The sequence below is a fragment of the Pseudozyma flocculosa genome (assembly GCF_000417875.1).
Source record: "Pseudozyma flocculosa PF-1 unplaced genomic scaffold scaffold00010, whole genome shotgun sequence".
In the NCBI taxonomy this organism is placed as follows: Eukaryota; Fungi; Basidiomycota; class Ustilaginomycetes; order Ustilaginales; family Ustilaginaceae; genus Pseudozyma; species Pseudozyma flocculosa.
Genome location: NW_006920878.1, coordinates 153,344 through 174,276, shown reverse-complemented (window position 1 = coordinate 174,276; position 20,933 = coordinate 153,344). Strand labels below are relative to the sequence as shown.

General features: G+C 65.7%; 4 protein-coding genes across 4 annotated transcripts; 1 reads left to right on the top strand and 3 right to left on the bottom strand.

Moving 5' to 3' along the window:
• Positions 1-1,319: 1,319 nt before the first annotated feature.
• On the bottom strand, positions 1,320-3,446 carry PFL1_03290 (uncharacterized protein; the record flags this gene model as incomplete). Its single annotated transcript, XM_007880807.1, has 2 exons — positions 1,320-3,170; positions 3,282-3,446. The coding sequence occupies 2 exons, from the start codon at positions 3,444-3,446 to the stop codon at positions 1,320-1,322; spliced, it is 2,016 nt and encodes a 671-aa protein (XP_007878998.1).
• Positions 3,447-5,169: 1,723 nt separating this feature from the next.
• PFL1_03289 (uncharacterized protein) lies at positions 5,170-7,602 on the bottom strand (the record flags this gene model as incomplete). Its single annotated transcript, XM_007880806.1, has 1 exon — positions 5,170-7,602. The coding sequence occupies one exon, from the start codon at positions 7,600-7,602 to the stop codon at positions 5,170-5,172; it is 2,433 nt and encodes an 810-aa protein (XP_007878997.1).
• An 839-nt stretch (positions 7,603-8,441) lies between these two features.
• PFL1_03288 (uncharacterized protein) lies at positions 8,442-17,000 on the top strand (the record flags this gene model as incomplete). The annotated part of the gene is made up of 2 exons (XM_007880805.1): positions 8,442-8,563; positions 8,690-17,000. 2 exons carry the CDS (start codon positions 8,442-8,444, stop codon positions 16,998-17,000), a joined length of 8,433 nt encoding a protein of 2,810 aa, XP_007878996.1.
• Positions 17,001-17,487: 487 nt separating this feature from the next.
• On the bottom strand, positions 17,488-20,224 carry PFL1_03287 (uncharacterized protein; the record flags this gene model as incomplete). The annotated part of the gene is made up of 2 exons (XM_007880804.1): positions 17,488-19,397; positions 19,507-20,224. 2 exons carry the CDS (start codon positions 20,222-20,224, stop codon positions 17,488-17,490), a joined length of 2,628 nt encoding a protein of 875 aa, XP_007878995.1.
• Between the last annotated feature and the right edge of the window lie 709 nt (positions 20,225-20,933).

The following is a 20,933-nucleotide window of genomic DNA, read 5'->3' as shown; positions in this document are numbered from 1 at the left end:
TCCACGGGGTGTGCACAAGGAGCGTGGGGGATGGGAGAAGCGGCCTTGAGAAGCGTCTAGAGAGTGGGGCGAGGGGTGATATCCAGGAGGAGGAGGAGGAGGTGGTGGTGGTGGTGGAGTAGCAATGGACGAGGGCGAGGGGGGACAACGAAGAGGAGGGCGAGGGAGCGAGGCGAGAGAGCCGCCGGGAGGGGCGAAGTTGAAAGTTTGGACGCGAAGCAGGGGATGGGGGGAGAGCCGTTGGGCGCGGGGTTGGTGCCTTCAGCCCAGCCGAAGAGGGTGAGGCGAGAACAACAGATGGCTTGGATGGATGGATTGGGCGGAGCAAACGGCCACCGCCGCCGCCGCCGCTGCCGCTGCCGCCGTCGCCCAAAGCAGGCAGGCACAGCGAAGCCTGGCCCGCCTAGCCTGGCGGCGGGCCCCGAACCGAGGGCCAGACCAGGCAAAAGCGACAGAGGATCGGCACACGGCAGCAAGCCACAGCGGAAGGCGGCACCACAGCAGCGACAGGGAAAAACACAGCTGCCGTCGCCGGCTCTCGGCCCCCACACCCATCCACGCACGAAGCAGAACGGCCAGCCAGAGAGGCAGCAGGTACATAGGCACGTACGCCAGGCACTAGGCCAGGCCACGCCAGGCAGGCTAGGCTAGGGTTTAGGGGCCACAGATCTGGCAGCAGCCGCCGGTCCAGATCGAAACACGGACTCACGTACATACACCGCGCCGTCGATCATCACATACAAGCGTACGGCCAGCAGCTGCCCCGCTCTTCAACCACCGCCAGGCCAGGCCAGCTCGGCCAGCTGGCAGGCAGGCCTTTTCGCTCTGTCTCGACTGGCTGCTTGCTTGCTGGTCTGCCGCTCGCCCGCCTGCCGACCCGCAGGGGGATGCACACAACAAAAAAGCAACGCCGACGATGCGATCCAGCCGCTCCGTCTGCGCTGCGCTGCTGCATCGACGACAGCTTTCAGCACGCCCTGCGCATCGGCCCTGGCTTGCGGCGACTCGGCGCTGAGCATGCCTTCGGGGACCACACAACACAAGCTGATCTGCGTGTATCTGTGACAGGCAAGTTTCATCTTCTTCTAACACGTACTACGGCCTCGCTCGACTGGGTCTACAGCAAGGATCAAGAGCCCAGGAACGCCTCGCCGGACGCAGGAACAAAGGAGCGTCGTGGACGCCTAAACGAAGGGAGGCGGGTGCATGGTGCGGAAAGCAGAGCGGGGTGAATGAGGAGCGAGGATCATGTCAGTTGGACCCGGCCCACACTGCCGACTACGAAAGAGTCCCGGCCGTTGCTGGGGAGCAGCTGGCGCTCAGGCGAGCGGGAGGGTGACAATGGTGAACGAGTAGGGAGGCAGCGTCATCTGGAGGCTTCCGTCGTTCTGCAGTGCGCCGGCGGGCAGCGCGCCCGACTTGGGCACCACAGTGTTGGGCTGGCCCATGGTGTTGGAAGCCTGGGCATTGCTGCCGCTCAGCTGCCACTGCTGCGCGCCTGCCGCGCTGACCTTTTTGCCGCCGCCGCCCGAGAGCCTGACGCTGGCCGACTGGGCCGACGACTTGGTGTTGACGAGCTTGACAGTGATGCGGCTGCCCGCGGCGTCGCTGCCGACCGAGTGGAACAGGCCCGCCTGCTTGGGCGGCGTGCTGGCCTTGACGTCGTGGATGTTGTCGATGCGGTGCATGCCAAACGCCTGCTGGACGTAGTACGAGATCGACTTGACGCTGCGCCCGGCGTCAAACGAGATGAGGTCGGGCGTCCACTGCGTCAGGCCGGGCACCTCGTTCATAAAGATGGGCGCGTAGGCGGCGCCGTGGCACAGGTCGCCGTTGCGCTCGGCGCCCAGCAGGAACGTGGCCTCGGCCAGCGCCGCAATCAGCGTCGGGTGCTGCAGGCGCGACTTGCCGCTATAGATGTCGGCGTCGTTGGTCAGGCCGCTGTTGATGACGGCGTACTCGAGCTCGTAGATCTTGGTGCCGTTGCGCGGCCAGCTGTCCATCTTGTCGTAGGCGTCGATGAACCAGCTCGGCGTGTTGTAGTCGTGCTGGTCGATGGCCTGCTGGCCCTGGAAGCTGTACGGGCTCGACGCGATCAGCTCCAGCTGAGGGAAGGCCTTGGCGATGGCGTCGCGGAACGGCGGGTAGCGGTAGGGCCACGAGTCGGGCGCATTGTAGATCCAGTCCTCGTTGCCAATCTCGACGTGCTCGAGCTTGTAGGGCGCCGCGCGGCCGTAGCTGGCGCGAAGGTCGGCCCACTTGCCCGACGTGTCGAGGAGGAAGTGGAGCTGGTTGAGGGCGCTCTCGATGTAGGGGCCCAGCTGGTCCTTGGGCACCGCCTTCTTGTCGAGCGAGTAGCCGGCGTAGATGCCCAGCACGGCCTGCGCGCCCATCTTCTCAATCATGTCCATCATCTCGAGCAGGCCGAAACCCTCAGTGTTCCACCCGATCCACGTGCCGATGCGGCCCGGGCGGTTCTTGACGTCGCCGACGGCGTTGGTCCAGTTGAACCACGCCGAGATCGAGTTGCCCTCGAGGTCGTTGCCGCCGGGCACGCGCACCAGTACGGGCTTGGTGTCGGCCAGCGCCTGGGCCAGGTCGGCGCGCGCCACGGTGCCCTTCCAGGTGGGCGGGAAGAGGCTGACGAGGTTGAGCTGCATGCCGCTGCCGCATCCCGCCGCCGTCTTGATCGAAAAGACGTTGTTGGTGTCGGGCGCCGACGCCGTCGGCGTCATGCTGGCCTTGAACTGCTTCCACTCCGACGTGAGCTGGAGCGTCAGCGTCTGCTCGGTCCAGGTGCGCGAGCGGTCGGCGCTGTAGAGGCCCGCCTTGACCTTGACCGTCGTCGGCTTGCCGTCGACCGAGCGCGCGTAGAAGCTGAGGTCGTACTTTTGCGGCTTGACCGAGAAGCCGCCGTAGCCCGAGTTGGTGAGGCCGCACGCCTCGTTCTTGGCAGACGAGGTGACGGCGACGCTCTTGGGTAGCGCATGGGAGAGCGGGTTCTGAAGCGTCAGATCGAGCGAGGTCGAGGCGCCGACCTTGGACCAGGACGCCAAGGTGCCCTGTCCGAGCGCGTTGTTGCCGGTAGGTGCGCCCGCGGGTACCTGAAACGCGCGGTTGTTGATGAGCTCGGCGTACAGGCCGCCATCAGTGCCCGAGTTGATGTTCGTCTGCGGGAGAGGGCGACGATGCAGGACCGGAGCGGAGGGGTGGGGCATCGAGGAGGGTCAGCAGTCGCCCATCGCGCAGTCGGGACGGTTGGACAGAGGGCCACCACTCACCTCGATGAAGAGGTCAACACCGAACTGGCTCTTTTTGGAGGGAGTCGCGTTGACCGTGAGCTGCTGACCGGAGGCACGGGTGTCCAGGGCAGCAGCGTCGACGCCGAGCAGCGACTGGCCCAGGGTAAGGGCCAGAGTCGCCAGAGCAAAACTGGACGATCTCATTGCGGAAGGTGGGCAGGGGAGAGGAGAGGGCAGGGGCGAACGTCTATGGGGGCCGAGGAGCGGATCAAGTGGGCCAGCCACAGCCCGGACGAGGCGAGGGGGAAAAGGGAGGGGAGAGGGACCTCGGAAGGGTCGGGGAGGGGAGTGTTGGTGTGAAAGGATGGAACGACGGAGGGAGGAGGCATGCCTTTATAGCCCTCGACGACCGTCCTGCTTCCTCAACGACCTCCGCGCTGGTGGCACTGAGGTAGCGCGTGGCGCCCCACATGGTGGGCACTCGATCCCCGCGAGTCCAGAACGGCGGCAACAGATGAGACGAGGAGCAGCAGCTTGTGCGGCACCCGTGGCTCGAGGAGTGTGCTAAGCGCCAGCAAGTCGCACCGAACGGCATGGGTCCAAGCGAGCAGCAGACACCCCGTAGCAGGGCGTGTACGGGCCACAATCGGCGGGCGGGGATCTGTGTGCGTTGTGGGGCTCCGCTGTCTTTGTGTCGATGGAAGGGAATCTCGTTGCCGGCCGTTGTTGCACTCTTGCCCTTTACCATGCAGCTGATGGTGGTGGGCTGTCGCCGGTGTTGTTGTTGGTAGCGCGCGTGCAGCTCGAGATTCCCGGGACCGGACCGGCGAAGCAAGCAAGGTTGGCCATCTCGGCTTGTGCACGATGGCACGGCCCTTGCGCACACGGCACAGCACGAAGCCTCGTGATACAGCACTCGTCGGATGGCAAGGCCGCGCGCCCCGTCGTCTTTCCGCCTCGATTCACGCCGTTGCGGTCCTCGGTCTGCTCCCGCAAGGCGACGAGACTGGCTGCGTTGATCAGGGGCCGATATCCTCCTCGCCTGGCGTTGCAGAGTGGGTCGTGCAACCTGATCCCGTCGCCGACAACAGGCGCTGCGTGCTCGCCAGGTACACACATACAGCACCTCGACGGTGGGGACGGCGGTTGAACCACCGAATCAAGCGGCGGGCAGAGATACGCCGGACGATCCTTTTCAGCGCCGAGCGTATTGCGACGTTGACATGTCAAGCTGGACCGAGCCGGCCACGCCGACTGCTCCCGCGCGCAACTAACGTCGAGCACCAGAATGGCGGGAGTCAGTAACACGGCCGCCCGTGACCCCTCTTTGCCGTGGGATCATCGAGGTGGTGCTGGCGGCACCAGTGGTGTTGCTCCGCTGCGTCGTCGCTTCACAGCGCCGCTCGAGCAACAATGCCGATCAAGCTCCGCATTGACACGCTTAGGCAAGGCGTCGGAGGGCTTGGCAAAGGTTGCGTCCCCACCGCAGGTCGACTGCGGGGATCCTGACTGGCCTGCCTTACACCCACAGAGCAGGCGGTGACGGTCGGGTGCTGGCAGATTGCACTACCTGGCATCGGAGTCGAGAGAATGCCGACAGAAGAGATTGCCGCGCGCTCATGGATCGGCAAGCAGCACGCACGTCGCCAACCTGAAGGAAGCGAACGGGCCTCGCAGAGCCGACATGGGGAGCCGACTGAAACCTACGACTGCGTCCCCTGTCGATCCCGCTTGCCGTCGTTGCCGCCGCCATGGCATCTGGCAAACGATCTCCGAGAGGCGACCAGTCGGTAGTTAGTCGGATGCGATGCCAGAGAGACGAGAAGTTTGTGGCTCGGCGTGTCTCGACGCTCCGTTCGGCGGGAGGCTGTCGGCATGTCGGATGTCATTGACTGGGCGGCAAAGCTCGACGAGCAGGTATGTATGGTCAGGGCATCTCGCCGCTTCCGCCATCGGCATCGTCGTCGTCGTTGTCGTCGCCGTCCTCGCATTCGCTGTCTGTCTCCTCGTCAGCATCGTCCTCGACCATGAGGGCGGCGAAGCGACTCGTGCTGGAGGCTATCTGGGCAGCCGCACCCTCATCCTCTTCCTCTTCCGACTCGTCGACATCGCCGGGATCACCCTCGCTGCCGTGGCCCTCGCCTCCCTCGAACCGAACCCTCTTGGCCGCCTCGTCTTCTGCCTCGCTGGGCGATTCGGGCGCCTCTGCCGCATCGCCGCCGTCGCGGTCTTGTAGGAGGACATCTTCCTCTCTCGCCTCGTCCCAGAATCCCTTGGCGTGACCATCGAGCCAGACGCCGTCTCCCTTGTGCAGCGCCTCGTCGAGGAGCGCAGCCGGTCCGACGCTGGGGCTTGTCTGAGGATCTTGCCCTTCGTCGGCAGGCGGCCTGAATGCCCAGCGGACTCGGCCCTCGGCCACCGCACGCATCACGGCGTTGCCTGCCCGGTTGACGTCCCACCGATTCGCCTTGGCTGTCCTCCAGCCGTATCTCTCTGCCACCCGTTCAAGGATGGCCACCGAGGTCCACTCCTTCGTCGCGCTGCCCTCGTCGTCGACATCGCCTTCGCAGACGCGCGTTACCTGCTCCAGAGGCATGTGCTGACCGACGAAGCGGACGACGCTGGTGAGGGCTTGGACCTGGCTGATGGGCAGGATGGCGCCCATCACCTGCATCTCCATGCCAATCAGGCTCGGAAAGACGAGTCCGGGCGAGTCGCAGAGGCGGATCTCGCCGCGCCGGCCAGGTCGAGGCTTGGCCGAGGGCGAGAGAAAGTGCGTCTGGAAGTGTTTTGTCTTGCCTGGCGTCTTGGACGCCCGCACCACCTTGGCCCCGAACAGGGCATTGAGCAGCGAAGACTTGCCCACGTTGGGCTGACCGATGAGCCCGACAGTCAGAAACGGCGGCGGCGCCTGCTTAGCGGAAGGCGGTGGCCGTGCTTGCGCTGGATCCTGCTCGTCCTCTGAGTCGGCCGCTCGAGCGGGCCGGAGCGATTCGTCTTCGTCACTGCCATCGTCGTTGGCCGGATCCGAATGCTGCGACACCCTCTGCTCGATTCCCTCCCAGTCGACGTCGGTGGCGCACGGCGGAGACCATTGGGTGAGCCTCTGCAGGTCATCGCGCACGGCGGGCGGCGGCTTGATGAGGTCGGCGTGAGCCCTTCTCAAGGCGGCAAAGAGGGCGGAGCGGGACGACGGCGAGAGGTAGGGAGCGAACCTGGTCCGGGCGCCCTGCCCCTCCATGCGCTCCAGCTTGGCGTAGCTCTCCGTGGCCACGACGGACCATGCTGGAAAGCGACGCTGGAGCCACGCCTTCCACGCCTCGACGATCGGCGCCGGCACAATGTCGGCCTTGGTGAGGACGATGACGACCTTGAGGCGCATGTAGCGCTCGAGGAAGGCGGTGAGCGAGGGCGGCAGGTGAAGCGGAGGGCAGCGCGCATCGGCCAGGACGCAGACGAGGTCGGAGCGCTCGCACACGCGCCAAAGCTGGCGGAAGACTTCGACGTTGCGCTCGTAGAGGCTGCCGATGATGGCAGTGTCGGGCTGCGGTTGCTGCGCGCGGATCTCGTCGACGGATACAAGGTTGGCCGTCATGCGAGCGCCGCCCATGCGGCGGTGCTCGGTGCCGGCGGCTGGCGCTGGGTCCGAGTGGGCTTGGGAGCGCGTTGCGGGCGACTGCAGATCGCGAAAGAGGGGCGACGAGGTGAAGAAGGCGTGCTCGACCGTGGCGTCGGTCTGTCGGAGCCAGGCACGGAAGACTTCGTCTTCGTTTGACTGGACTGTCTTTGTGTCCATGTCGCTGCGCCAGCGGGGCCGCTTGGGCAGGCGCAGCTCATGCGCCTGCTCTGGGCCGTTGCATGGGAGACTCGATGCAGACGAGAGGCCAGAGATGGGGCTGCTGCCGTCATCGAGCGGGTCGGTGGCTTGGCTCGGAGCATCGGCGCTGAGCGAAGAGGCGAGCCATTGGGAGAGGGGATGGTTCTGTGCGTGGTCGAGGTAGTGCTGGGCGTGTTGGGGGTCGGTTGCGGATTGCTGGTGGTGGTCTGACCTTGCCTTGCCGAAGCGTTGCCAGCCGAAGCGGGCCGTCTTTGGCTGGATGGGTCGGACGAGGACGGCGTAGGATGCGAGGATGTTTAGCTTTTCGAGGACGGGTGGGGATAGCTTTGCAAAGGCCGATTCTTCGAGCTGTACTGCGCGCCGCTTTGCCTGTATGGCGGCGTAGCGGTCTTGCGGAGCGAGGGTGGCGAGTGCTGAGCGAAGATGTCCTTTCGCCTGTGCCCTGGCGTTCGCGGTGGCTGCGTTGGACTGTGCGGCCTTGCGCTGGCGCGACTTTTCGGCCTTTGAGGGCTTCCTGCCCATGGGGGGCGGGATGGGTGGCGGGGATGTTGCGCCTGAAGGAGGAGGAGGAGGACGGTGAGGATAAGGTGCAGCGCCGTGTTGTCATACGGTGTCTGACCCGAGGTAGAGCGGAGAGCGAGGAGAAGGGGATGACGGAGGTGAGGGAGGGAGGAAGCAAGCGTCGTTGTTGCTTGCTTGGCTCTCTGCCTGTTGTGGCTGGTTGGTTTGGCGTGGCTGGTGTTTCTTCTGGCCATCCGCCTCCACATGATCTGATGTCGCCTTGGGCCGTGTCCCGATCCATCGTCGTTTGTGGTTGTTGGCTGGCTTGGGCCAAGCAAGGCTGCCTCGGGAGAAGGGCCACGGGGCTGGCGAGGCTGCCGCTGCCCGGACAGGCCCCAAGGGCCATTCAGGGTCCCTCTCGCTGGCTGTTGCCTGCCTGCCCGCCTCTCTGCCTCGCCGCTGGGTCCAGCAGCGTACAGGTGCAGGTCAGGGTCCGCACCGGCCACTTGCCCCAACGACGACCCTCGCTCCTCCGCTCCTCTCTCTTTCACCATCACCCACCCCCCTCACCATCATCATCACCCGCGACACCACATCTCATCGGACCCTCTCTCTCCATTCCCTCTACCAGCTGGCTGCCATCTCGCTCCTCTTTTAATCCCTCTCGAACCCAGCTTCGCCTCCGGTAGCGCCCCCCTCGGCCGCCACCCATCTCCTCTTCAATGCCGCACCGCTAGTCTCGCCCTCTGCCAACGCGGCCCCCTCCCGCAACGGCGCAAACCACAGCGCAACAACTTCGATTCGTACCGGGCTATCAAACGCAGCCTCCCGTCCATCGTCCAGGCCGCCCCCGCTTCACCATGGCGTCCACCACCCTGCCCTCGGACCAGCACGACCAGCTCACCTCGTTTGGCTTCTTCCAAGATGCAGACGAGCAGCACCACTCGCCCTTTGCCCTAAACGCCATCCTCAACCGTGTAAAGTCAGTCATCGGCACAGCAACCGCCCCACCGCCACCACCCCACCAACCCTCTCCCGCCTCTCACAACGCATCCCCATCCACATCCTACCCGGCCACCTCTGCCAGTCCTTCCATCCTCGCCCCCAGGCCTCGCCGCGCTAGCCCGTCCGACACTCGCAACCTCACCCACGCCCGCAAGATCTCGCTCACTCCGAGCACATCAGCCCTCTCCACCCTGGACGAATCCTCCGAGTATCCCGCTAGCCAGCACCCCCGCACCTCTCCCGAACTCCGCACAGGCACCGCCGACTTCGCACACAGGTCCTCCGAAGCCGCCCAGAAGCAAGCCCGCCACGTCAGCCCCACACGCTCTCGAACCGCCGACTCTGCATCCTGCGCATCGCACCGGCCGCATGTCGAAGATGCTATCGCGGGCCAAAAAGGCGCCGCCGCCGCCGCCGCCACCGCCACCGCCAGCGCGAGCAACGGTGCCCCCTCCTTTGGACCCTCGTCGTCGTCGGGTGCCGGACAGGGAAACGGACAGGGAAATGCCGCCTCGCGCACCAGGTCCAGAGCGCATCCAAGGCTGCCCGTGACCCTACGCACTGTTGCGCCGGCATCGACAATCAGCTTCACCACCTCGGCCCACGCCGTCACGCACGGATCGATCGGTCACGCCGCCAGCTCGGTCGATGATCTCGACTCGGTGGCCGCCGATGATGGCGACCTCGATGGCGACGCATCGCGCGACCAGCTCGGCAGCCTTCACAGCCGCGCCATCGACCGTTCCCACTGGGCTGCCCACGGCTGGTCCGCCATCCCCGGCTTCCCTCTCTCCAAGGACATCCTCGCCGACGACGCCCGTTCCGTCCACAGCAGCTCGTCGCGATTCCCGCGCTCAGACACGCTCGAGGAGCTGCACGTCGCCTCGACTCCTAGCCGCACCGGATTCCAGACCAGCGCCGACGCCATCATACGCCGGATGCGCGGCGAGGGCCTCAGCAAAAAGTTCTGGATGGCCGACGAAAACGCAAAGGAGTGCCGCGAGTGCCTGACCGTCTTCACGCCTTTCCGTCGCAAGCACCACTGCCGCATCTGCGGGCAGATTTTTTGCGGCCGCTGCGCCGCACACATCATCAAGGGTCACCGCTTTGGCTACGACGGCCTGGTGCGCGTGTGCAACTTTTGCATGCGGACGCTCGAAGAGTACAACCGCCGCGACGACGCTCACCGCCCTCTCGCCGGACCTATAGCCTCCTCCAACTCTGCTTCCGGCTTCGCCGCCGACGCCGCCCTCCATTCCGTCTCTAGGTCGAAGGGGCTCCGCAACGGCCCGCACCCCGCTCTGCGCGACAAGCAGCTCATCTCGGCGCCGCTCGAGGCCCAGGTGCAGAGCCCCCAGTCTCAGTTCGCAGCAAACAACCTCTTCACCAGTGCAACGGCCATGCCCGCCGTCTTCTCGGTCGGCTCGCACCAGCCCAACGCCCACGACTTCGACCACACCTTGCGGAGCTTTGGTCTCGAGACGGTGCCACCTTCGGTGCAAGCATCGCCGACTCGGCCAGCGAAAGCTCGTCAGGAACCGGCCCTCGGCGGCAACGCTACAACGGCAGCTCCTTTTCGCAAGGCCCTTGCGGATGACGAAATGACGGTGGGGCCATCAGCGGACGAGGCCAGCTCCGGTCTGATCGATCGCGTGGTAAGCCTGCCGCCGCAAGGCGCAGGCTCAAAGGCGGATCCAGCCGCCGGCGGACTGAGCGGGCAGAACCTGCCCGCCGCCGCGGCGCCAGATCGTATAGCTTTCCCGTCCACGGCACGAGTGGCCGGACTCGGAGCCCACGTCATCGACGGATCAGTCGGCTCGGCCACTCAGGCCATCGTCCAGACGACCGACACCCCGCGGCTGCGGCTGATCAGCGATGCCGCGTCAAAGCGGCCTGCCTATCGGACCCGACTACGTTCGCGCGCGGCGCTGCCCTTGGAGCCCGTTCCGTCAAGCGATGCTGCTGCCGCCACCGTGGCCTCATCCTCGGCCACCGGCTCACCTGGTCTCGGCGGCGAAAAGAGCGATGGCAGTGTCGATGGGGCGTTCGCGGCCCCTACTGCCGTCAGCTCCGACTCGGGCCGGGAGCCTCCGCGGGTCTCTTTGCCCAACGTGACGCCGGCTTTGCTGGCCGCTTCCATCTCGATGCACGCACTGCACCACCTGACGACGATGATGGAGCAGACGCTGATCCGGCAGCGCGTGCCGCACGCCCGAGCGTGGCTCGACGTGCTGCTGCCCGTCGTGCTGACGGCCGTGTCCAAGGTCAGACCCAACCCGCGCGAGTCGAGCTCGATGGACGTGCGCCACTTTATCAAGATCAAGCGGATCCCGGGCGGCAAGGCGACCGAGTGCGAGTACGTCCACGGCTTCGTCTGCAGCAAGAACGTGGCCACCAAGCAGATGGCCAAGAGCCTGCCTCTGACCAATGCCCGCGTCATGGTCGTGCGCTTCCCGCTCGACTACCATCGCGGGCCGAACCAGTTCATGTCGCTCGAGCCCCTGATGGCCCAGGAGCACGAGTTTATCCGCATCCTCGTGGCTCGCATCGTGGCGCTGCGGCCCCAGCTCGTCGTCGTCGAGAAGACGGTGTCGCGCCTGGCTCTCGACCTGCTGGAGCGCGCAGGGGTTGTCGTCGTGTGGAGCCTCAAGCCCAGCGCGATCGAGGCCATCAGTCGGTGCACGCAGGCCGACATCATCACCTCGATTGACAGGCTGGCGCTCGATCCGAAGCTTGGCCGCTGCCACTCGTTCCGCGTCGAGACGTTTGAGCACGCCTCGTTCCCGGAACTGCGCAAAAGCTTCATGCGCTTCGAGGGCACGCCCAAGGACCTTGGCTGCACCATCGTGCTCCGCGGCGCCAACGGCGAGATGCTCAGCCGCATCAAGCGCATCCTCGAGCTCATGATCTTTGTCGCCTACAACTTGCGGCTCGAGGAGCACGTCATGCGGGACGAGGGCGCCGCCATGGAGACCATCCACTTCCAGAGGCCAGATGAAGAGCGCGCCGGCAACAGCTGGGATCGAAGCGCACCCGGGCGTGCATCGGACCTTGCCGACCCCTCGTTGAGCACCTTCTCGCTCGAGGCGCTCGAGGCGGAGCACGGCGTGCGTGGCGATGCAGAGGGCCTGGCGATTCTCGCCGCAACGCAGCGGATCGACCGCGCGCTTCGACTGTACAGCGACACGTTGGTCAATTCCTCGGCCTGCATCCGGCTGCCCCCGCCGTATCCGATATCGCGCCTCAAAGAGGAGAACGATCTCCTCCTGCAACTCAAGCGACGCGCAGAGGCCGAGGAGCTCGAGCGGATCCTCAAGGACGAGGGCAAGCTGCAGGAGACCGCCAACGGGAACGCGGCGCCGTCGGCAACCAGCTCGGGCACCATCGCAGACGCCGAGGAAGGCGAAGCGACGCCGACGGCGACCGTACCGAGCACAGCAGAGGCCGACAAGGAGAGTACACGCGCCGCGTGCGCCAGCGCTGACCTGGGCGACAGATCCGGACCATTCCGAGGCATGGACGGGGTTCAACCCCATACTTCCGGCGCGACAGGCGAGCTCGACGTGGCCAGCCTCAAGACGGGGACGATCGAAGCCGGCGAAGCGACCAAAGGAGCTGCTCAGAAAGTCCAGGGACCTCCCGACTTGGCCTCGGCAGCAACATCGTCCGTCGACTTCGGCACCAGTGAATCCGCACCCACCACTCCCGGCCCAGCATCTTTCCTCGTCCAGCCCGACATGCCCGTGAGCTCGATCTCGGAACTCCCGACACGCACAGCTTCGCCCGCAGCACCAGCCTCGATGTTGTCTTCAACCGTCTCGGGCGGCTCTCGGTCCACCTTTGTCGCGAGTACGTTGGCCTCGCAACCCGGCAACGCTCACACGTTCAACTCGGAGCTGCTGGCCTCGCTTCGGGCACCCTCGGATGTGGCCAAGGAGTTCGAGTACGGCATCGTCAAGCAGCGCCACGCGGCCATGCTGCGACGCTGGACAGAGTACCTCGAGATACCCTCGACCGGCCTCTCGCCGTTCGACCATCAGCGACTGTGCATGCTCACCACCACCATGTGCGCAGTCACCCAGAGGCCGTGCGATGAGCCCCGACTGGTCACTGTCGACTTTTATGGTGCCAACGACGAGACGCTCGGCCATCACCTCGAGGAGCTGGCGCGCAGCAGCTCTAGGTCGTGCTCGGCCAAGAATTGTGGCCGCGCCAACGTCGTCCACTACCGCTCGTACGTCCACGCAGGCGTCCGAGTCCAGGTGGTGCTGGAGCGCTTCGTTTGCCCCATTCCCGGCGAGGAAAACCGCCTGCTCAGCTGGAGCTACTGCAAGGTGTGCGAGAACGCGACGCCAGTCGCCATCGTCACGCCAGAGAGCTGGAGCTTCAGCTTCGCAAAGTACCTCGAGCTCTACTTCTACCGCCACGACGGCTGCCGGACCAAGCTTTGCGACCACGACTTCTGCCGCGACCAGGTGCGCTACTTTGCCTATCAGAACCTTGCCATCCGCTTCCACTCGGAGGACGTCGAGCTCTACGAGGTGGCCGTGCCCCCGACGCGGCTATTCATCTGCCCGTCGATGCAGAGCAACATCAAGAACGAAGAGTCGATCCTCTTCTCGCGCAAGAACTCGGCCTACTGGGACAGTGTGCTGGCGCGGATAAAGGCTCTCAGCGCAGACGCCTGCTCAGACGCCTCGTCGGCCGCCAACCGCGAGCGCAACCGGCTGCTGCTCAACGAGTACATCAAGAAGTGCGAGGCCGACCGGCGCGAAGTCGAACGCGAGATTGTTCGAACCTACCGCGACTCGGCACCGACCGACGTCCTTTGCCTCAACCGCGTCCAGCGCTCGCTCCAGGAAAAGGTCGTCAAGTGGGACCTCGACTTTATCGAGTTTGAAAAGAGCCTCATCCCGACCGAGCGCGACATCCGCCGCATCACGACCAGCCACCTCAAGCGCCTGTTCGCCGAAAAGGACAACACCACCGACAAGAGTTCCAGCCCGGATCCTGCGATGGCCGCGGCTGGCCAAGGCCCGCTAGCGACTGCAGCGGAGCTCGACGAGTCGGCCGCCGACACTGATGAGCAGGAGCGGGCAGCCGCAGCGACCGCCGCCGCCGCCTCCGCGGAAGAGACATCAAGTGCCTTGCTGGCCGCGGTCACAGAACCCTCCGAGGCCCCGGCGAACGCGCCCACTCACGAGTCGGTGCAAGCTAAGCGACCAGACGATGCATTGACCATCAGCAGCATCAGCGACGTCGTACCGGAATCGGCGCCAGCTTCGCCCGTATCGCCCATCTCGCTCATCGACCGCTCTCGATTCGGCATGCCGAGCCAGGCGGATGGCAACAGCACCGATGCCACCGTGGATCTCTCGCCAGCCGAGTCACGCACCGACCAGAGCAGCGCCCTGCTGCCGCGGCATCAGCAACGGCGTCAGACCACGTCGGCGGCTGCGCCTGCCTCTCCGACCTTCTTGGCCAGTCCGCACAGCCGCACTGGTCTCTCCCGCTCCAGCAACTTTTCACGCGCTGATGAGAGCTCCTGCACCGAAAACGAGCTGGCCAGATCGGTGACCAATCTAGTCAGGCGCTTCGACGGACCCCGCCGGCCTGCAGCGATGCACACCAGCTCAGCGGGCGCGCACGTCTCTCGCCTGGGAGGCGAGGTACGTCGCCCTAGCATGCGGCGTGGCAAGACCGAGGAGGCTCTCTCGAGTCAGAGCAGGACAGTCAAGGGTGGTGCCGCGGGCGCTGTAGCCGGCGCTCCTTCGCATCTTGGCCCGAGCGCCGCCAAGACGCCACACGGGTCGGACAAGGGCGAAGAGGCAAGCAGCCGGGCAGCGTCGCCCCTGGGCCAAGGCGGCAGCGGCGGCGGCGGCGCAGGCCAAGCTTCGCAGAGCCGAGTGCCGCGGATCAAGCGCGGATACAGCTCTGCCTCTGTCCCGGGTTTCGCGCAAACAAGCGGGCAGACGACTCCGACCGGGTCTGGTGCGGGTCCGCCAAGCAGCTTTCGGCCGCCTAGGGGCGAGGGCTTGAAGGCGGGGCCGAGGCCCATCATTGGCCGCACAAGTGCATCGATGGCGGCAAAGCAGCGAGGGCCAGACGGGGATCGTGCCGTCCACGCCTCTGGCAGGCAGGATGCGTCAGGAACAGCAGCGTCCGGACGGGGATCGGCCTACTATGGCGGCGGCGGGGGAGCAGGGTCTGGCGATGGCGGCGGTGGCGGCGGCATTGGAAGCCGCGTACCAGTGCCTCGGCGCGGCGAGAACGGGCCTGGGACCCGCAGCCGCGTCTCGACGATCGCCAAGCACTTTGACCGCATCAGCCGCGAGGCCGAGCGCGAGCGCGAACGGCAGCACCGCCTGCTGCTCGCCCAGCGGGCCAAGCGCGCGAGGCCAGTGGCTATGACGCGGGCCAAGGTCGAGGTGTTCAGCAGCATCAAGGAGGCGGTTCGGGATGATGAGAGCGACCACGACACGGCCGAAAGCGGTGACGACGGGGCGTCCGCCGCCGACAACGAAGATGAGGGCGAAGACGACCTCGACGGCGACGGCGACGATGCCGACCACGACGCACTTGCCAACCGCAAGCGCGGGCTCGGTTCTGCTGCCTCGTCGTACGATCGCCGTGGCGCTATCGGGCCATCCGGCAAAGGACAGCCGCAACCACCGTCGTCGCGTGCGAGCACCGAAGGTCACTCAGGCCCAAGCGCCGCTCTGGGTTCGAACCAGGATCCGCTTGAGCCCAGCTCGGCTCACGACCTGCCGCTGTCCCATCGCGGCCGTCGCGAGGACTCGCAGATGACGATCAAGGCTTCCTCGACCGCCGACCCTTCCGCGTCCGGAGCACGCACGGGCGATACGCTTGGCGGGGGCGAGGGCGAGGGTGATGGTCGATGTGCGGGAGACGTCACACCAGACAACGCCGTCGCACGGCGTCAGCTCGGCCAACTGGCGGCTGCTGCCATGACGCCGTCGACACTGGCGGCGGCCACCGCGGCGGCTGGCAGCGAGCTCGAGTCGGACGCTCCCTCGCTGGCGCCCTCCACTCTGGCCGGCTCGTCGAGCCAGATCTCGAGCACGCTGCCGTCGTACCTGCGCAACGGCGGCTTTGCTGACTCGGACTCGACCATCAGCCTGGAGCGCAGCTTCCTCAAGACGCTCTCGGGCTTCTGGGCCTTCCGAACGGGGGAGATGGTGCCGCTCGAGTATCCGATGCTCAACTCGGAGCACGTCTTTGGCGATTCGGAGATCATCTTCCGCGAGGACGAGCCCAGCTCGATCATCGCCTTCACGCTGAGCTCGAGGCAGTACAACGATCGCCTCCGCACGCTGCAGGCCGAGGGGACGCGAGTGCGAGAGACGCGCGAGGAGACCTTCATGCCCGGCAGCGCCGACGAGGGCGGCGGCGAGCGCGAGCACGGTGGCGGCGATCAACCCGGACGGACCGACGGCACAGGCGCCCGCGACGACGACGACGACGGCGGCTGGCGCGTCATCGAGGTCGAGGGTGCGGCTCTCGAGTCGGTGCTGCAGAAGGAGGGCACCCACTTTCGCTGCGAGTTTGAGTCTGGCTCGACGCGGCTGTGGTGCAAGATCCTCTTCGCCGAGCAGTTTGATGCGCTGCGGCGGTCGTGCTCGTGCGAGGATTCGTTTGTCGAGTCGCTGTCGCGGTGCGTCAAGTGGGACTCGTCGGGGGGCAAGTCTGGCTCGGCGTTTCTCAAGACGCGCGACGACCGGCTGGTGGTCAAGCAGCTGTCGCGCTTTGAGATGGACGCGTTTAGCAAGTTTGCGCCCCAGTACTTTGGCTACATGGCGCAGTGCTTTGGGCGCGGGCGGAGGTCGACGCTGGCCAAGATCTTTGGGTGCTTCCGCATCGGTTTCCGCAATCCGCAGACGGGGCGGTCGCTCAAGATGGACTGCCTGGTGATGGAGAACCTGTTTTACCAGCGCGACGTGGCGCGCATCTACGACCTCAAGGGGAGCATGCGCAATCGGCACATCCAGGAGACGGGGCGGGCCAACGAGGTGCTGCTCGACGAGAACCTGGTCGAGGTGGCGCACCAGTCCCCGCTCTTTGTGCGCGAGCACTCGAAGCGCCTCCTCCGCTCGGCCCTCTATAACGACAGCCTCTTTCTCGCCGACGTGAACGTCATGGACTACTCGCTCGTCGTCGGCGTCGACAGGAGGCGCGGCGAGCTCGTCGTGGGCATCATCGACTTTGTCCGCACGTTTACCTGGGACAAGCGCGTAGAGAGCTTCGTCAAGGAAACCGCCCTCCTCGGCGGAGCGGGCAAGGGCGAACCGACCATCATTACGCCGCGACAGTACCGAACCCGCTTCCTCACCTTTCTCGACAAGAGCTTCCTCCTCACGCCCGACTTTTGGATCCAGCCCGGCTGGACGCAGTGAGGAGCCACGCTCACCGGCAAGCAGCATCGGTCGGAAACAAGGGGACAGTATCAAACCCGATTGTGCACGGCGCTGGTCGCTCCAGCATCGAGCAAGCTACGTCGTCCGGCCAGGTCGCTTCGCCAAGGGGGCCTGTCGGTCGCAGGGGCCAGCGTGTCGGCGCGCATGCCGGCGCCAATGTATGTAGCGGAGAGGCCGGATGGCGGGTCGCGGGTCGAGAATGACCAGTCAGTGTTACGGCAGGCGGGCCGACAGTTCGCCCGCCATCATGCCGAATGCGAATGATAGCAGCGGCTTGGATGACATCGCAGCGAAAGGGTACAAATACACGATGGAGACCGGTTCGGATGGGGACAGAGCGATGACGTCGGTGTCGGTGAAAGGCGGCCCTTCCTTCCTCTCTAGCTGAAACGGCGGGGTATCGGGACGGAGCTCTGGTGGTCGGGGCGATGCAATCGCGCGGTGGCGGGGATGGAGCGCGTTGGGCTCAGTCGTCGTCGCTGTGGCTGGCAGCCTCGCCATCGGCGTCCTCGTCCATCTGGAGATCAATCTCGTTGGCCAAATCGTCGAGGAAACTCTCGTCGATGCTGCCCGTATCGGTGGCCCCTTCCTCGTCGCCGTCTCGACTCCGTCTCCCTCCGTTCGTCGCCCGGGCCTGCCTCGGCCCGCCGTCCTTGTGCTCGCCTTCGTCCGCCGTGCCGCTGCCGCTGCCGCCGCCAGCGCCGTCGTCGTCGTTCGCGCCACCGGCACTACCAGCCAGCTCGTCGCCAGTCAGGCTCTGCTTGAGCTTCGACTTGCCCATCCGGTCCTCGGCGCGCTTGCGCCGCTTCGAGAGCGGAGAGCGCAGGAGCAGGCTCGAGCCGGACGCCTCGTTTTCGTCGTTGTCGTCGCCATCGTCGTCGCCGACAGAGCCATTATCGAGCGCAAAGTCGGGGCGCTGCCGCTTGTCCTTGCGCGGCGTCGAGGGGCCCGAGTCGTTGGCACGATTCCGGTCGTCGTCGACTTCGCTGTCGAGCTCGCTGTCCATGTCGGCCTCGCTGTCGTCGTCGTCGAGGAACTGGTCCACCTCGTCTGCCGCCTCTGCCCAGTCCATCTCGGCGAAGCCCGGCATCGTTCCTGTCTCGTCCTCTTGATCCTCGCCATCGACATCGCCTGATTCTGGCTCGGAGACCAAGTTGGCGCTGCCGGGCTCGCCTTCTAGCGGGTCATCCCAGCCATCTCTAGCATGAGCTTCCTTGGCATCGCCGTCGAGCGCCGGCAAAAGGTACCACGACTCTGGTCGCCGCTTCCACTGCGCGATCGAGTCGTGCAGCCAGCCAGGCCACACGACCGAGATGCCCGGCCGCGAAAGCGCCCGCATCGCCTTGACGGTGCCCGGCCGCGCGGCGACGACGTGGGTGACGCTCGCGGTGAGGTTGGTGATACACCTTGCGCCGTACTCTTCCGCCACCCGCCAGATGTCGGCCGTCTTGGGCGGGACATTGCTCGGGATCATGCCTGAAAACGAGACGTAGCAGCCCTTGAGCACCTCGGCCTTGCGCGCGGCGATCAGGTCCGTGACAGTTGGCTTCTTGCTCTCGTGGCTCGGCCTCCCGGATGCATCGCCCTTGGCCGAGTCGTAGCGCGCGTACCACTGGGAGTGAAGATCGTCGAGGATCGTCTGGATCCGCTGCAACTCCGTGTCGTCGTCTCTCAAGACCGCCGCCTGCGGTACTGCCGTCGGGGGGACAGCCGTTCCAGCGCCGGCGTTGGAAGCGGCGCTATCGGCCGTACCGGTCTGGTGCACCTGTGCGCTCGCCGTGCCCTCGGCCCCAGGCAGGGGATTACTCGGCGTGGATGCGGATGAGGTGGCAAGGTTGCCTTCTTGCGGAGCGGCTGGCTGGGCTTTGGCCTCTGCTGCTACGGGCGGGCTGCTCTGCTGGCCCTCTCCGTTGGCCTGACTGTGGCCAGCGTCGAGGTCGGTCGAGGTCGTCGCGCCGATCTTCTCGTTGAGCGCCTCTTGCATCTTGGCCAGCGGCCGCTCTTGCCGCTGCTCGGAGAGGATCTCTTCCAGCTTCTGTGACTGGGCGGCGAGCAGTGCCACGGCCTCCTTGGACGGCTTCGCCTCGTCGTCGGCGGTCTCGTCCTTGCTCGCGCTCTCGGTCGGCTTGGGCAACTCCCCCGCCGGGGCAGAGGTGGCTGCTGCACCCGGCGTCGGTGCTGTGGAGGAAGGAGATGCGGTTGAGGACGACGGCGAAGACGAGGACGAGGACGTTGGCCAGGAGTCGGGAGAGGGTGTCTTTGCTGCTGCAGAGGCAGTCGGCGGCTCAATGGAGGCGGCAGCCGCTGTCCCCGGCAAGGCAGGAGCGGGCGGAAGGAAGGTGGCATTGATGTCGCCGATGCCGACGAAGAAATCATCTATCGGACGGGAGGGCCAGGGAGCAGGGGGTGCGGAAGGAGGTCAGCTTCGGGTGCGACGAGGCCGTCTCGGCGGCCGCGCAAGAGGAGCGACGTCGTCGGTACCTACAGGGTACCACCTTGACCAGGTTGGGGCTCCACTTCCAGACGTCGGCGCGGTCGTCGATAATGACGACCATGCTGGTGTCGACGGGGAAGAGGCGGCTGAGGCTCTTTTGGACGAGGGATCCGTTTTCGTCGCGGGAAAGGATGCGGTTGCCGAAAAAGGAGCCGTCCGGGTCGACGAGCCTGCAGACGCAGTCAGCGTAGGAGCGGGTGCCCATCGTGTAGACGTGGAGTTCGTAGCGCTGCGAGAGGGAGCGGAGGAACGAGTCGAGGCCCGGCCGTGGCTTGACGTAGTACCAGCAGCCAGCGGCGTCGTCGTCGGCGGCGGCAGCGTGGATGGTCTGGCGTACGGCGTCTCCGACTGCGACGCCGGAAGCGGCCTTGCCGTCGATGCCGAGTTTGAAGATGCCGACGTCGCTGAGGGCGTGGAAGTTTGGGTTGCTCTCGTCGCGCATCCAGTCGCCCACGGTCGGGTCTACGGTGGCGTGGATGATGGTCTGGTCGAGGTCGACGACGAGTGCGAGCTTCCTGTGCGCGAGGAGGTGGGTGGTGGTCTCAGAGTCGAGCCGGCGTGCTTCTTGTTCGGACACCTTTACGCCGGCGTGAAAGTGCATGAGTGGGAGCGAGGTGTTGGACAGGGCGTCGCCGTCGAGCGCCTTGCCGCAGACGGCGCACATGCCGGCGACCTGCACGGGGTGCTGGCACGGGTCGGTGTCGGCCATGGTAAGGCGGGCAACGACCGGTGATGATGCGGGTGGCGCTGTTCGGTGCTTGACGATGGTGGTGGTGGTGGTGGTGATGGTGGTGGTGGTGGTGGTGGTGGTGGTTGATGCTGGTGGCGGAGGGTGCGGCTGCAGTAGTGGAGTTGGACGCGACGACGCGCGCCCTGTCGCCTGGCTGAACAGGGCCGCCTGTTGGCTGACCTGCTGCTGGCTGGTCCGGGCGCCCGTCACGCCAGATGGCGCCCTGCCTCTGTCTGCCAGGCACAGGGTCAACACGAGTGCAGGCCAGTGTGCAGGCCCAGGAACAGCACAGCAGAGGCCCTGCCTTGCTTGTGGTGGATGTGTGTGAGCCAGACTGGCCCAGCAAGCAGGAAGGGGCAAGAATGGCATCATGACCATGATGCCATCAGAGGCCCACAAGCACTGAAGCAACATCTTCAAACTGACAAGTCATGAGTGCCCAGAGCCTTTAATGCCAACAGACATCAGCACCAACACCTTGTCTGGTACACCCCAGAAGAGCCAGGGCGCATTAGTTGCTAGTTCAAGGAAGCAAGCAACAGACAAGTTCATCTTTGCACCTGCCACCATCCAGGGCACAGCACCTTGGACAAGTACACCAGGTAAGCTTCCTCTTGAACACCCTCCCTCTTGTTCCTCTTTGACGCTGACGCCCGTGTTGTCTGCTTTTACCCCTGACAGCATGTCC